Below are 14,047 nucleotides of genomic sequence, written 5' to 3'. Positions count from 1 at the left end.
TTTTTCTTCCTATGTGTCCCCCCTCCCCCCCCCTTTGCCATCTTCTTCGAGACCCTCCCCACCAATCCCTCCCCCTCAGTCCCTGTCACAAAGACTGGTGTGCATTGGTTTATTGTGGAATTAAACTGGTTCCCTTTTGGAAGGTCTCCAGTGAATGGGGGAGGGGGAGCCCAGCAGGGAGAGGGACCCCATGGGGGGGGCGTTTCTTTGCTGCTTCTGAACTGCACAACCCACAAAGCCTCACAAGAGGGAGGCCGACGTCCTCCTAGAAGCTTTTGGGGCAAAAGTTGAAAATGAGAAGGCAGAGCCTCTGTCGCCCATCTGCATTCCAGCCCCGGATGGGGGAGGAGGGCAGGGGGGAAGGAAGGGGGGAGGGGGATTAACAGAGTTGGAAGGGCCCTTGTAGGTCATCTAGTCCAGTGGTCCCCAACCTTTTTATCGCCGCGGACCAGTCAGCCTTTGATAATTTTACCGTGGCCCGCTGAGCGCGCGCAGGGGCACACAGGGCTCTCTTCCCTGGAGCCTTTGCGCACGGCCCAGGAGCCTTTGCGCTGCAGCCTCGTCCTTCGCCTCCCCCCCCCCCCGGAGAAAGCCGGTCCGGAGAAAGCCAGTCCCCGCGCCTCTCACTCCCACACGCGCCACCTCCGAGCGTCACAGCCCCACCAGCCCCGCATAGAGCGAGCGAGCAGCTCAAGGTCACCTCCGGACAGCGGCAGTGGCCCCTTCCAGAAAAACCTGCAGCAAAGGCGCCAGTTAACCACCACCTGCTTACCAGGGTTGGCTGCCTCGGGCGCTTGGGCAAAAGTGGCCCCGAGGAGGCGGACGCGCACAGCTGACGCGCGTCTTTCCGAGCTCCACAAAAAACCCCAACGGCCCCCTTTCGGTGCGGGCTGGAAGCCAGGCGGGAAGTTCCCGTTCTCTTACCTGGGCTGTGACGACTATTGGGGAAGTGTGCAGTGCCTCAGAAGTAAAGCTGCCGCCGCTGACGCCATTCCTTGGAAGCGACGGAGCGGCTGAGGCAGGAAGGCGCACGGCGGTGGCAGCTGTTCAGCCAGCCGCCTCGCAGGAGAAGAGCCGCTCTTGGGTTTCGCAGGGGGCGGCAGTGGCGGCGGTACCAGCAGCGCCCGGGGATTCCACCAGCGCGCGCGTGGACCTTTTGGCAGCTGTTCATGTCCCCCGGCTGCTGCGCGGCCCGGTGCCAGGTACTCCACGGCCCGGCACCGGTCCGCGGACCGGGGGTTGGGGACCACTGATTCTAGTCCATCTTCCCAAGCAGCAGACCCCCACAAGCATCTGCTTCTGCCTAGGATCGAACTCACAACCTCCTGATTGTGAGCAGAGGGTGCCCAGTCAAGGGCTGACCCGGCTGCAGAAACCACCCTCCCTCCCAGTCTGTGGCAGGGGACACGGGGGGGGGGGGAGGCAGCCGGTGCTGTGGGGGCCCCAGGGGGCCCAGAGGTGAGTCCACATTGTGCGGCAGCCGGACACAATCGTCCACTTCCTCATCAAATAATAAAAAGGACGATGAAATTTGTGGATTCACAAGAACCGCCCAGATTATGAAACTGGTCCCTGCTGAGAAAAGCAGCAGCTCTACGGTGCCCCCCAAATCTGCCCCCCCCCCCCAAGAGAGTCACGGTCACTGCAGTTCAGCAGCCCCCTCCCCCCCCCCCTGGCACACACGCGCACCCACGCACGGACAGAGTTTCATTTAATGCCTGCTGGATTCACAGATCAGGAAAGCCCGTAGGGGGCTCAGCTCCCTCTGGACGCAGCCCTCGAGTGGTTCCCCCACTGAGCACCCAGTGACACCCCAGCCCCCCCTCCCCTCCTGGGCACAGCTGAGAGTCCCCCCCCCCACCGCAGACCCCCCTTTGCCAGGCCCTGAAAAGCCCCGATGCGCTAAGCAGCCTCCTGGCTCCTCCCAAGGGAAACCCCCCCCCCGTCCCCCGAATGAAACCGCTCACCCATGGTGGTTTCAGCATTTGTCCTTCATTGGGGAGGGTGGTGGGTCGGGGGGGGGGGGGGGAGACATAACAGGGTCTGAATTAAAGCCAAAATCCCTTCAGTGCCGCAGAAGATTTCCCTCCACATCTCTGGAAGACGAAGGGGGTGCAACGAAAGCCCAAATTGTGGGGCTCCCCACCGTCTTCTGAGCCAGCCCAGGCCCTTCCCCCACCCCCTCAGGGAAGAAGGCCCCACCGGAGCCCCTCGGCCAGGGCATCCTCCGTGGGCATCTCTCCCAGCCCAGGCCCCACCGCAGGGCCTCCAAGGGGAGCCTCTTCTGGGGGTGGCCCAGGAGCAGCGAGGGGGGGGGGCAGCAGAGGCTCCCGGGAGACTTCCTGTGGGGGGGGGGGGCTTCCCCTCCCTGAGAATTCGCTGTGTCCTTTGGGCTCCTCTGAGGGGAGCATTTGGGGGAGGGCTCGCTCATCTCCCTGCAGAGCGGAGCAGAAGAGGCACCTCCAGCCCAGCTCCCACGTGGCTCACAAAACCCCAGTGCCGGAAGGGCCCCTTGAGGCCAGCCAGTCCACTCCAGGAAGTCCAAGCCAAAGATTTCCAGCTCTTCTTCAACCGTCCTCATATTTGTCTCCGTCGTTTCTGGCCTCCAGGCTGAGGTCTCCCACCCAGCCCTCCTCCCCCCACCCCCTTCATCCCATGCCTTCGTGGAAAGACCGGAGGGCCCCTTCCAGGCACCCGTTCGCTCCCTGCTTTCCCAGTGGGTGGGGGGGGGAGGAAGGGCTTTTTGCTCACTGCGCAGCAGCCCCTCCAGGGGGCCCCCCACCCTCCTTCCAACCCCCACCAAGAGGGCCTGCCCTGCAGAGGAGGCTGCTCAGGACCCTCGGCCCCTTGACCGCTGCTGCAGAAGCCCAGAGCGGTCAGCGCCTGGAATGGCAACAGCAGCCTTCCCATCCAAGCAATTCCCGGCCCACAATCCCCACGTCTCTGCGGGTGGCCTTGGCAGAGGAGACCTGCTTCTGGCATCCGTATCTCTTCAGGAGGGGAGGGGGCCACGTATTTCCGTGCTCCGATGATGAGCAGCTCGCCCTGCTCTGAGCCCCCCCACCCCCCCTTGGGTGGAGTTCGGGGGGGAGGCGCAGGCCCAGCCCCACTTCCGCTTCCGGCAGCCCCCCCCTCCCTCCCTGCCCTACTTGTAGGTCCAGCAGGCGGTGGCCCAGCCCTGCCCCTTGCAGAGCTCCTTGTGCTTCAGGAAGCAGCTCTGGACGCGGAACTTGCGGCCGCAGTCCTGGCAGGCGTGCAGGTTCCCGTCGTGGGTCTTCATGTGCTCCGTCAGGTGGTGCTTCAGCTTGAACTTCTTGGTGCAGACGGAGCAGCCGAAGGGACGCAGGCTGAAGGTCAGCATGATGTGCCGGTCGCGCTTGGGCTTCACGGCGAAGCGCTTCCCGCACAGGCAGCCAAACTTCTTCCCGTCGGGCGCGGACATCAGCTTGACGGGGGCGTGCACCGCCTGGCCGTGCGCGGCGTGGGCCAGGATCTCATTGCCGTGCAGGTCCAGGGGCTTCCACGAGCTCTCGGGGAAAGCCGCCACGGAGTCTGCGGAAAGGGCCTGGGGTTTCCCGGCCGAGCAGCCGGGAGCTGCGGACGCCCCGCCGGGCAGGGGGAGGTAGCCGAGCTGCCCGCCAGCCTGGATCTCCGTCTGGCCGAGGCCCGGCACCTCGGAGGCAGCGGCCGGGGGCCGGCCCAGGGGTTTCAGGAAGTTGGTCTCGGAGAGGCAGGAGGCCGGGCTGCTCCCCAGCCCGGAGGAAGCAGCCTCCTCCGGGTCGAAGTGCTCCTGCTTGATGTAGAAGACTTTGGGGGCCTCGTGGGGCGAAGCAAAGGCCGGGCCCGGCTCACTGGAGGACCCTTTGCCAGGACAGCCCCTGCCACGGCGGCGGCCCCCCCTCTCCTCCTCCTCCTCCTCCTCGTTCAAGACCACCTTCACCGGACGGTCAGCCGAGCCGCTGCAGATCTGGGCCTGCCGGTCCTCCTCCTCCTCCTCCTCTTCCTCCTCCTCCTCTTCCTCCTGGGATACCCGGATCTTCACCACCTCTTCCTCCTCCTCCTCCTCCTCCTCCTCGTCCAGGGAGAGCGGGTGGTGGGGGCGGCTGGACCCTCCTCCTCCTCCGTCCTCACGGGGGCCCGGGCGCTGCTGCTGGTGGTGGTGGCGGCCTCCTGCTCCTCCTCCGCTGCTGCTGCTGGGGCTCTCGGTGGCGGAGGGGCGGGCAGCCCAGCCGGGGCGGGCGTAGGCGAGGGGCCCCCCGGCGGCCTCCAGCTCCTTGAGGATGCCCGAGCACTGGTCCACCACCTGCCACATCTGGAGGCCGCTGGCGGCCAGCAGGTGCCCCGGGAGGGCGTCGAGCAGGAGGCGCAGGCGGCCCGAGTAGATGAGCTGCAGGAGGTTCTCGAAGGCCTCGGGCTCGATGGCCCCCGGCAGCACCAGCCGGCCGGCGTCGCGCAGCAGGAGCTTGTCGTGGAAGTAGGGCGAGGCGGCGGCCAGGACGCCCTTGTGGGCGCGGAAGACGCGGCCCTGCACCTGCACCGACAGGTCGCAGAACTTCCCCTCCAGCCGGTGCCGGTTCAGCGACTCCAGCAGCCCCGCCGCGTAGTGCGGGAACTCGATCTGCACGCTGCGCGCCCCCTCCGCCTCCATGGCCGACCCCGCAGAGGACTCGCGGGCGGCGCTCTGCACATGCTCAGGCGGGCACCCACCCGCTGGAGCGCCCTCTGCGCATGCGCGCGGCAGGAAGACCCGCCAGCCCCTGCCCCGGGCACGCTGGGGATCCCCCTGGGAGGGACCGGCAGCGGCCCCGCCCCCAAGCCCCGCCTCGCCCAATTAGGAGGCGGAAAGAGGCTTCTGGCCGACCTCCCGCTCCTTTCCAGGCCAATCGGAGAGCCTCCGGGGAAAGGGGCGGAGGTTCGGATGGTTTTGTTGCCCGCCCCGTGGCGTCATCGGGGAACAGGAGCGGGAGGCGGGATGATTAGTTGACCCGGATGTAGATATGCTTGCCGATTGGCCCCCTAGGCGGCGTTGTTTTTTTTCCTCCAGTCGGTCGCTGAGGCGGGCCTTCCCCTGATTGGCTGAGCGCGGCGGAGTGGGCGTGGCGCTCAGGGCTCCCAGCCACGTGGTCGTGCCGCGGCTTCGTCCGGCGGTGACCCGGCTCCGCTCCCGGCTGCGTCTCCCCCGATGGCGCCCCTCTCGGTGCGGCGGCAGGAGGGCGGCAGCGGGAGAAGCGGCCGGGACCCCCCCCCCCGACCCTCCCTCTTTGCCCGGAGGAGAGAAGCCACGTGGCGTAAAAGACCAACTGCTTTTATTAAACATTTTTCTTCCGTTGTCACCAAACACTCCAGGAAAGGAAATGGGAAAGAAAAATAAATCTGACATAAAATAACCCCGAGAGCTGGAGAGAAAAGGAGGGAGGGGGGAGGGGGGGCGGGAGGGGGAGGGAGCCGAGCGGCCTCGAACCCCCCTTCCGCGGAGAGACGGGGGCGGGGTCTCTGTACAGGGGGGGAGGGGAGGGGAGGGGGCGAGGACGCGCACTCGTCTATGTACAGTACAAATCCCGCGTAATTACAGCCGGGAAGGGGGGGGGGAGAGGGGGGGGAGGCAGTCCGTGGGGTGGGGGGGGGATTCACATATGTACAAACTTGGAGTCGTCGTCGTAAGAGTAATAATAATTCATCATATTCATCATAATACGTATAAATATCTACGGTGCTCACCTGAGCCCCTGTCGTTGTCCGGGGAGGGGGAGGGCGGGGGGGAGGGGAGAAAAGAAAGGAGGGGGCGGGGGGGAGTCCTACCAAAGAAAAAAGGGGGGAGGGGCATGGCTGTGGGAGGAGGGGGAGGAGGGGGGGGACACGGAGGGGGCGACGGAGGGGGGGGAGATAAAGGGAGGGGGGAGGGGGATGCAGCGGGAGAGCGAGAAAGAAACACCACGACGAAGCAGCGGCGCGCGCCAAACACTTTCCACCCAGCGGCAGCCCCGGGACGAGCACGACGGACGGACGGACAGACGGACGCGAGCGAGCACCACACGAGTCGAGTCGGGAGCCGGTCCCCTCCCTTCGCTTCCTCCGGCGGGGGGGCCGCGAGCCCCGCCCCGCCCCGCCCTGAGCAGCACCCTGCAGCTGGGCAGTTCCCAAAAATGGCTTCTTTTTGCGAGTTTGATGAGCCCCCTCCGGGGAGACGGGGGGGGAGGGAGGGGGGAAAGGGAGGAGAAGGAAGGAGACTCCCCCCCCGCCCTACCTTGGCCCCCCACCCCAAGAAGAGAAGAGACCCCCAGGGAGCCCTGCGGGGGGGGGGGATGCTGTACAGAGAGGCAAAGCCCTTTGTCAGAGAAGGGGGCAGATTCCTTGGGGGGGGCGGAAGGGGGCAGACCTTGCGGTGCTCTTGAGGGGGGAGGCCCCCTGCGCCCCTGCCCCGCCCTCATGGGCCCCGGGGAGGCGTGGGAGGGACCCCCAACCGTCCCAGCGGCCGGCTGAGGTGAGGGCTCGAAGGGGGGAACTGGGACCAGCCTGCCCTCCCCCAAGCCATGCGTCCTCCCCCAGCAGCGCAGAGGTTGGGGGGCGGGGGAGGCAGAGGGGAGGGCGAGGGACCCCCTTCCGCCGCTGCCTTCAGAAAAGTCCCTGCTGCCAGGCGGGAGGGGGGGGAGAAAGTCGGGGGGGGAGGGATGCCACTCCTGAGAAGTACGGGGGAGAGGAGGGGAGGGGGAGGCACCGTCCACGGCTCTGTCCAAGAACGGGCGGTCACGAGGGGTAGGTAAGATTGTCGTCTCTGTCCTGCTTATAAAACACCCTGAATGCCTCCGGACCCTTCCCCGGCCCCCGGCGTGAGATTCCAGACTAGCCCCCCGCCCCACCCACCGCCCCACGGCTGCCCGCCGGCTGGTGGGGGGCCGGGACGAGGCAGGGGGCAGTCGCTAGTGCTCAGACGCGGTGCTGCGAAACTCTCCATTTTCCGTGATCTGGAGTCGCGGGAGCGGAGGCGGTTGCCCGGGTAGGATCCCGTTCCAGGGCGGACCCATAACGCCGCTCAGACGCGGGTTTGCTGCACCCACGGCGGAAAGCTGCCTCTCCTGCAAGAGAGCGAGAAGGCGAGAGCACCCCCTTATTTATTACGGTTAGGGGGCCCGGGAACGCTCAAGGCACCCGACTCCCCACCCTCCCCCCACCCTCCCGCCTACAGCTTCTCCCCTGCCCCAGCTCTCCCCCCCAGCTCCAGCCCTCTTGTCCGCACAGGAGGGTCCCGCCTCCTCCTCCGGGACCCCCGCCTCAACTCACGGGGCCCTCCCCCAAGGAAAAGAGCTGCTCTCCTCTTTCCTTCCCCCAGCGGGGCCCCTCCCAGAACCTCACCAGACCCCCCCCACAGGCTCTCAGCTCTCCCAGCAGCTGAAATTATGGCCCCTATGGCACCCCAAGATTCAGGGGCGACCAAGCAGCAAATGATCTGCCATTGGGGGGAGGGTCGGATGGGGCTTCCCTTCTGGAGGCTGAAGGACCCCAGCGTCCTGTGCAGGGGGAGGGACTCAACCAGGTCAGGGGAATAGAGTTTGGAGGGGGGGCCAGCAGGCTCCCCCGAGTCCTCCAAGGGAGACGTCCCCCCTCCTCGCTCCCCAGTTCACCAGGGGGTCACCAGGCAGCCTCCCCACCTGCCTCTGGCACTAACCTCTCCGGGTCCACGGGCTGCCGGCCCCTTTCCAAGGGAGGGGGGGTCCTCCTGCGCCCCCTCCCCCATCGGGCCCCCCACCCACCCACGCACAGATAGGTGAGTGCCCAGATGGCCCCATGTGCCTGTGCTCCCCCCCCAGTCCCAGTCCCCACATGGCATGCTGTTGGCAGACAAGACGAGAGATGGAAGGAAGGGTGGCCGTGATGGGGGGCAGCGGTGGGGGGGTGACATGCTGGGCACAGCAACAGAGGACCCCTTACTCAGCGCAACCTCTGAACGCCCCCCAGCAGCAGGGGATGTGGGGCCACGGGGGGGCGGAAAGGGGGCCCATCCCAGCCGAGGGAATATGGGGGGCTGGAGAAGCAGTGCCTGCAAGACCCACCTGGTCTGCCCCACATGGATGGCGGGGTCCCCTGGTCCCTCAAGTGACAAAACCGGGGCCACACAGAGTTACCTGGTAAACAGCTAGGATGAAAGGGAGAAAACACAGGGGGTCAGGGGGGGGGCGGGGCGGCCGCAGCGCCACAGAGAAGGCAGGAAATCAGGGGGCCGCTGTGGGGCGACTTGCCGGACCCATGGAGACACACGGTCCACCCACGGGTGCCAGGCGCGCTTCTCAGAGAGGGGCCCAGAGCCTCTGGGTCTGGGAAGCCCCACCCTCCGCTCAGCCACAGGGGCCTTGGTGGCTTTCTGGCCAGGGCGTTGAGGGGAACGAGGGGAGCTGCTCTGCCCCCTTCCACCTGGGCTGCCCCCGGGACCTCCTGCAACCCGCTTTGCTGCTGTCTCCAGGCATCCCCTCCACCTCCTCCCTCCAACCCACCCAGCTGCCCCACAGCCCTCCCCGGAGGGCAGGGCTGGGCACGGAGAGGGCAAGGAGCTCCAATCCCACTGCTAGGGGCCCCTGTTCCTGACGCTGCCAACCCCACGGGCCGAGGACGAGCAGTCACATCCAGAGGAGTAAGCGGGAGGAGGGGGAGACGAGGATGGGGGAGGGCGGATGGTGGATGGAGACATGGGAAAGGACAATGACATTGTAATTTCCACCTGAGCGTCGAGCAGCCGCTTCCGCGTTTCGGAGGTGTCGAGGGCGGCCGAGTGATCCCTGCGCAGCTCCTCCTCCACTAGCATCAACCTGCAGGGACAAGCTTCACTGGAGTCAATCCGGGCCCCCCCACCCGGCAGGCAGGCGGCGGGAGCCGGGGCTGCCAGCAGCTGCGGGAACGGGGGCTCCCAAAAGCAGCAGGGCCCCAGAGACCGCAGCTGGGGCCCCGCCGGTAAGGAGCGGCCCTTCCCACATGCCCCACCGGCCGTAGGAGCCGCATACAGTCCCCCCTGTTGCCAGTGCCTCCCCCCTGCCCGTAGGATGAGGAAGGCAAGGGGGACCCCTCCCTGAGGTTCCCGGGCCCCCATGGCGGCCCTGCCCTGCAGCTCACCTGCCGATGATGCTCTTGATCTGCGAGTCCTTCTCCACCTGCTGCTGCCGGAGGCGCTTCTCGCTCTGCTCCAGGCGCTGCTGGTACTGGTGCAGGATCTTGCCAGTTTGCTCCTCCTGGCTCATCAGGCGCCTCTCGTACTCCTCCAGCTTCCGGTTGGACATGTGCAGGCGTTCCTTCAGCGAGTGGATCTCCTCCTCGTACTCCTTCACCTGCAATGGGGGGGGGGAGAGGAGCCTCAGGCTGGGCACCCCTGCGGTATCCAGGCCTATGGCAGGGCCGTTGCCTCTCCCAGGTCCACGGGGGCGCCCCACAGAGGGAGGCTCACGCGGTCCAGCCGGCTCTCGTCCATGGACTTGGAGTACTCCTTCAGCTTGAACTCTTCCCGTTCGATGTGGGAGCTCTCGATGTCTGCCGAGAGGTGGGGCATGTTGGAGACCCAGGCCACAGTCCGCTCCGAGGCCGGCAGGATGGGATTCAGCGTCGAGGGCGTGTGCGAGGTCTGGCGGATCAGAGGAGGGATGAGGTCAGCCCACGTGGGAGTCGGTGCACACTCGCCCTGAGTCTTCCAAATGGCAGTGCCCCCCCCCCAAAAAAAACCATCGGCCTTGCAAGGGGGGGCACAACAGGAAGTGCGGGGTGGGCACCAAGAAGCCATGTACCACCACCACCACCACCACCACGCCCCCGAACTCCTGGGCCACCAATGATCAGTTTGGGAGATCGGACACCCTTTTTGGGTCCCTAGCCCAACACAGGGACCAGGGAGAAGTGGTGGGGCCTACGGTGGCGTACCCAGGGCCCCCCGTTCCTTGGTTTTCCAGCTCCCTCCCTTCCCCCCAGTCAACTATTTACTTTCCCTTCTTCCAATTCTCAGGAACTGCAACCGAAATGTTCAGTACCCCAAGAGGATTACCGTATTTTTTGGAGTATAAGACGCACCAAGGTTTTAAGAGGCAACTAAAAAAAAGGTTTTGCACTCTGCAACCTCCCCAAAACAGCCTGTTTTTCACGAAACCGGGCCCACTTTTTTTTTTCCAAAAAAAGGGCATGAATAGCCCTTAGGCTTGTAGAGTGTTGGGGGGGGGCAAAAACAAGCAAAAAACGGGTCTGTTTTTTGTCAAAAAAAAGTGCATTAAGAAGTTTATAGAGTGCTCCTGGGGGCTGGGGGGAGGCAAATTTGAGTTTAAAAGTGGCCCATTTTTTGCTCATTTCTGCCCTCCCCAGCCCCCAGGAGTTCTCCAAAAGCCTCCTACAAGCAATGCACGGCCATTCTGGTGAAGGGGTGGGGTCTCGGGAGGCAAAAAATGCTGTATTCAATGTATAAGATGCACCCAGATTTTCAGCCTCTGCTCAGGGAAATCTCCAAGCAAACCACTCCAGATGTCTCCCTAAAAAGCTGATTGGTATCTTTCGTGTGTGTGTGTGTGTGTGTGTGTGTACACACATGCACACTTCATTTTGGAGACAGTAAAACCTCTTGCCCTTTCCACATTCCAAGATGCCATCCTTTGTGATGCCAGAGAATCTCAAAAGTTGAGAAAACTCTCTCCTCCTCCTTTCCTCCAGAGTCTCTCCCATGTCAGGGATTTATTTGATTGATTGGTATCATTTCTGTGGGCACCCATCTCATTCCGGACAACATCCTAGAGGCTTTCGGGTCCCTGCCTGAAAATGCCCAGGGAGGGGCGGGGGGGTACACTCTGCTGCTTAGCCTGAACTCAGATGAAAGGGCCCCAAGGGGCCCCTCTTCACCAACCCTTCACTGCCAATCGGAGAGAGAGCAACAGCCACGCATCCTTGGGGGGGGGGACTTTTTGGAGGGCCAGGGTTCCTGGTTGGCCTCCTGCAGGTCAGTTTGTGTCTCCTTGTTGAGCAAGAACTGTAAGAGTCTCCCTGGACATCCTCCTCCTCGGTCTAAGAAAGCCAGGCTCGGAGTGGTCATCCGGCTGGATCCCTTATTATTCCCACCATCGCTCGCATCCGGGCCCCTCGGCTCCTGGGCAGGACAGGGGTGGCAGCAGTAAGCCCCCAGACTTACATGCTGCTTCACGGTGGTTTTACAGCAGAGCCGGCATCTTGCCTGCAACCCTCAAGAGTCCTCATTTTACCCACCTCCAGAGGACGGAAGGGAGAGTCAACCTTGAGCTGGGCAGGATCGAACGGATGGCTGTGGGGACACAGTTTCCCTGCCACCCTGCACTCTAACGGCTGCGCCACCGGGGCTTAGATTGCCCAAGCAGGAGTGTGATGGGCACAGTTTCTCTACACGCTCCCTCCCTGTCTGGTGGGGGGGGCTCAGGAGAAGGGGGGGGTGATGAATGGCTAAGTTGCTAAGTCAGTCCGGGGTCAGCTGCTAACATCCAGCCACAACCGCACCGGTTCCTTTTGGGTCCGGCTCTCAGTACTTGAAGCTGAATTGGGGGCAGTTGGGGGACGATCCCTGCAGCCGCCACCCTCAGGGTGACGGTTGAAGATTCCCCAAGAAACGGTCAGTCCTCTCCCGTGGGTGTAGCCCCCGTTTGTCCTTCGCTGACCCCTAACTCAAGGGGGAAAGACAGCAAGTCCTGCCCACCCACCCCCAGCTCCCCCAGGCTCCCTGCACTGCCCCAGGCCTTCACCTGGGGTGGCCTCCAGCTGCTGCCAGCATTTCGCTTGGGAGCAGGGCAGGAGCAGCCCCCCAGGCAGCTGGAGCTTCACACTAATTAGGGACGACTCCGTCCGTCCGTCCTTTCCATCTTCCGGATGCAAACCCGTCCCCAAAAAGGGACATTTGGGCATATGTCACACGCTCTTCCTCCTCAAGGAGGTCTGTGATGTCACGCTGGCTGCCAGAGAGGGCTCAGAGGCCGGCCAGGAAGGCGCAAAGGATGGACATGGGGGAGGACAGGAAGAAAACCGGAGAAGATCCCCTACTCCTGGCAAAGGGGGAGAAGGAAACTCAAGAAACGGCCACGTGGCTTCACCAGGCGGACCAAGGAGGGCTGCTTTGACCGACTCCAGATTACCCAACTAGAATCGGAGGTGGCTGCCCAAGTCCGAGCCGTTCCCATTTGCCGGTTTTGCTGCCAACCAATGTTCCCCTACACCGGACTATCGCCCTCCGGGACAGTCCAGGCTCTTCCTGGCCAGCAGGGGGATCCCCTCAGGCGGAGCCTAGCAGGAAGAGCAGGCCCGGGCCCTCCACTCCCAGCCTCGGCTTCTCCCGCACAAGGAAGCCTGCCGGCCACTCTGCAAATCCAAAGGGCTGGGCTGGTGCCAGGCAGCGGGTGGGTACCGCGCCCTCTTTGAGCCGAGGTGGTGCAGTGGTTAGAGTGCAGCACTGCAGGCCATTTCAGCTGACTGTTAGCTGCAGTTCGGCGGTTCAAATCTCACCGGCTCAAGGTTGACTCAGCCTTCCATCCTTCCGAGGTGGGTGAAATGAGGACCCAGACTGTGGGGACAATATGCTGACTCTGTAAACCGCTTAGAGAGGGCTGAAAGCCCTATGAAGCGGTATATAAGTCTAACTGCTATTGCTATTCATTCTGGAAGGAGTGGGCTGCAGCCATGCCTGGGCTCACAATGGCCCCAGGGGACAAAGGGGGTCCCAACCCCCCACGGGTGGCTCCTTCCTGGGCCGTCCACGGACTCCTTCCATTCGGCAGGGCCGACACTCACGGCCATGGTGATCGCCTGCAGCAAAATCTGTCCCGTGTCTCCCCTACATCGACACTGCGGCTTTCTCAGAGACTGCGCCTCTCCTCCTCCTCCGTCCACACCGAGGGAAAGGCTGCTATCCCACATCACCCCGGGTGGGCGGGGGGAAGGGGCAGCGAGAGGCTTTGCAGGATCCAATCTCTCAATCATGGGGGACAAACATTTAATCTTCCAAGCTCTGGGACTCTCTCCAGAATACGTGCCCTGAGGTGCTCTGCGTGTGGTGCTCAGAGGGGTCCTGGTCTCATGGAGGTTTTGGTGGTTGGTGAGGGTGTTGATGTCTGGCTATTGTCACTGACTGCGCTTTCCTTGCACCGCTGCATCCTCAGTTCCCAAGTATCTGATAAGCTGAGCATAACCGTCTTACTACACTTCAGCAAGAAGAACCAAACGCACAGCTGCAGATTAGGTGAAACTTAGCTCAATAGTAGAAACTATTTGTTGTGAGGACTTCATCTCTGGAGCCTTTTAAGAAGAGACCGGACATGTCTGGAATGGCCTAGGGTCTCCTGCTTGAGGTTGGGCTCGAAGACCACCAAAGTCCCAACTCTGTTACTATGTCAAATCAGAACACCTCTTGACTGACGAGGGGCCCCCAGGCTCCAATTATTTCTCAAGCTGTTTTTGTCTCTGCTTAGCCAACAATCCTAGTAGCTGCAAAATTGAAGGCAATCCCTCCTACATTGCAGGGCGAGGCTACCAATGAGAGCAGAGAGAAGAGGGGCGCCTTCTCCCCCCCCCCCAGGAAGCCCTCCCGGTTTTGAGGAACGAGAACAGAAGACTTTCCAAGCTGAGCTGGTTCAGGTTGCGGTAAGACAAACCACACAACCGCCACTTGCCAGAATGGGGACCTTGGGAAAAGGCCCAGGGGTGGCGTCTTCCTTCTTCTCTTTAGGAAGGAGACCCAAGTCACAAAGGGGTGGGAAATCAATGGGTCCCCTTCTTCTGTATCTTTCAAAGCTGATCCGAGGAAGCCCCGAGCCCACGCTTGGCAGGGAAGCAGGGTCACCCATTCAGGGTGTCCTTTGTGGGTCCGTGGGGCAGTGCCGGCTATGGTGCCTGGGAGTTGGGTCCCAGCCAGCAGTCTCACTTCCCTGCCCAAGGAGCGGGGGCTGTGGGGGGGCTCTGGCTTCCCTGGAGGTCCTCTGGGGGGAAGAGCTGCCCTCCTTGGGAACTAAGGGGTCTGCCCCTGGCCCCCTGATGGATGGGGAGTCCTTTGGGCAAATGAGGCAGTTTTCTCCGAAAGGGA

At 63.4% G+C, this 14,047-nt stretch overlaps 2 protein-coding genes across 2 annotated transcripts in view; both read right to left on the bottom strand.

Annotated features, from left to right (window-relative positions):
• Positions 1-2,991: 2,991 nt before the first annotated feature.
• ZBTB9 (zinc finger and BTB domain containing 9) lies at positions 2,992-4,801 on the bottom strand. The gene has a single exon (XM_032238322.1). The coding sequence runs from the start codon at positions 4,646-4,648 to the stop codon at positions 3,146-3,148; it is 1,503 nt and encodes a 500-aa protein (XP_032094213.1). The 5' UTR covers positions 4,649-4,801; the 3' UTR covers positions 2,992-3,145.
• A 1,674-nt stretch (positions 4,802-6,475) lies between these two features.
• Positions 6,476-14,047, bottom strand: part of SYNGAP1 (synaptic Ras GTPase activating protein 1) — a 29,118-nt gene continuing 21,546 nt past the window's right edge. Inside the window, exons 15-18 of the mRNA XM_032238320.1 lie at positions 9,428-9,601; positions 9,100-9,311; positions 8,711-8,798; positions 6,476-7,073 (exon numbers count right to left, since the gene is read on the bottom strand). Of these exons, the coding sequence (XP_032094211.1) occupies positions 6,918-7,073; positions 8,711-8,798; positions 9,100-9,311; positions 9,428-9,601 (630 nt within the window). The 3' untranslated portion in view covers positions 6,476-6,917. The remainder of the gene's footprint in view (positions 7,074-8,710; positions 8,799-9,099; positions 9,312-9,427; positions 9,602-14,047) is intronic.

This window comes from Thamnophis elegans, unplaced genomic scaffold (assembly GCF_009769535.1).
Source record: "Thamnophis elegans isolate rThaEle1 unplaced genomic scaffold, rThaEle1.pri scaffold_114_arrow_ctg1, whole genome shotgun sequence".
NCBI lineage: Eukaryota > Metazoa > Chordata > Lepidosauria > Squamata > Colubridae > Thamnophis > Thamnophis elegans.
This window is presented reverse-complemented; position numbering and strand designations above follow the sequence as displayed.

Coding starts and splice junctions, on each gene's coding strand:
- ZBTB9 (XM_032238322.1), bottom strand. CDS start 4,648: ATGGAGGCGGAGGGGGCGCGCAGCGTGCAGATCGAGTTCCCGCACTAC.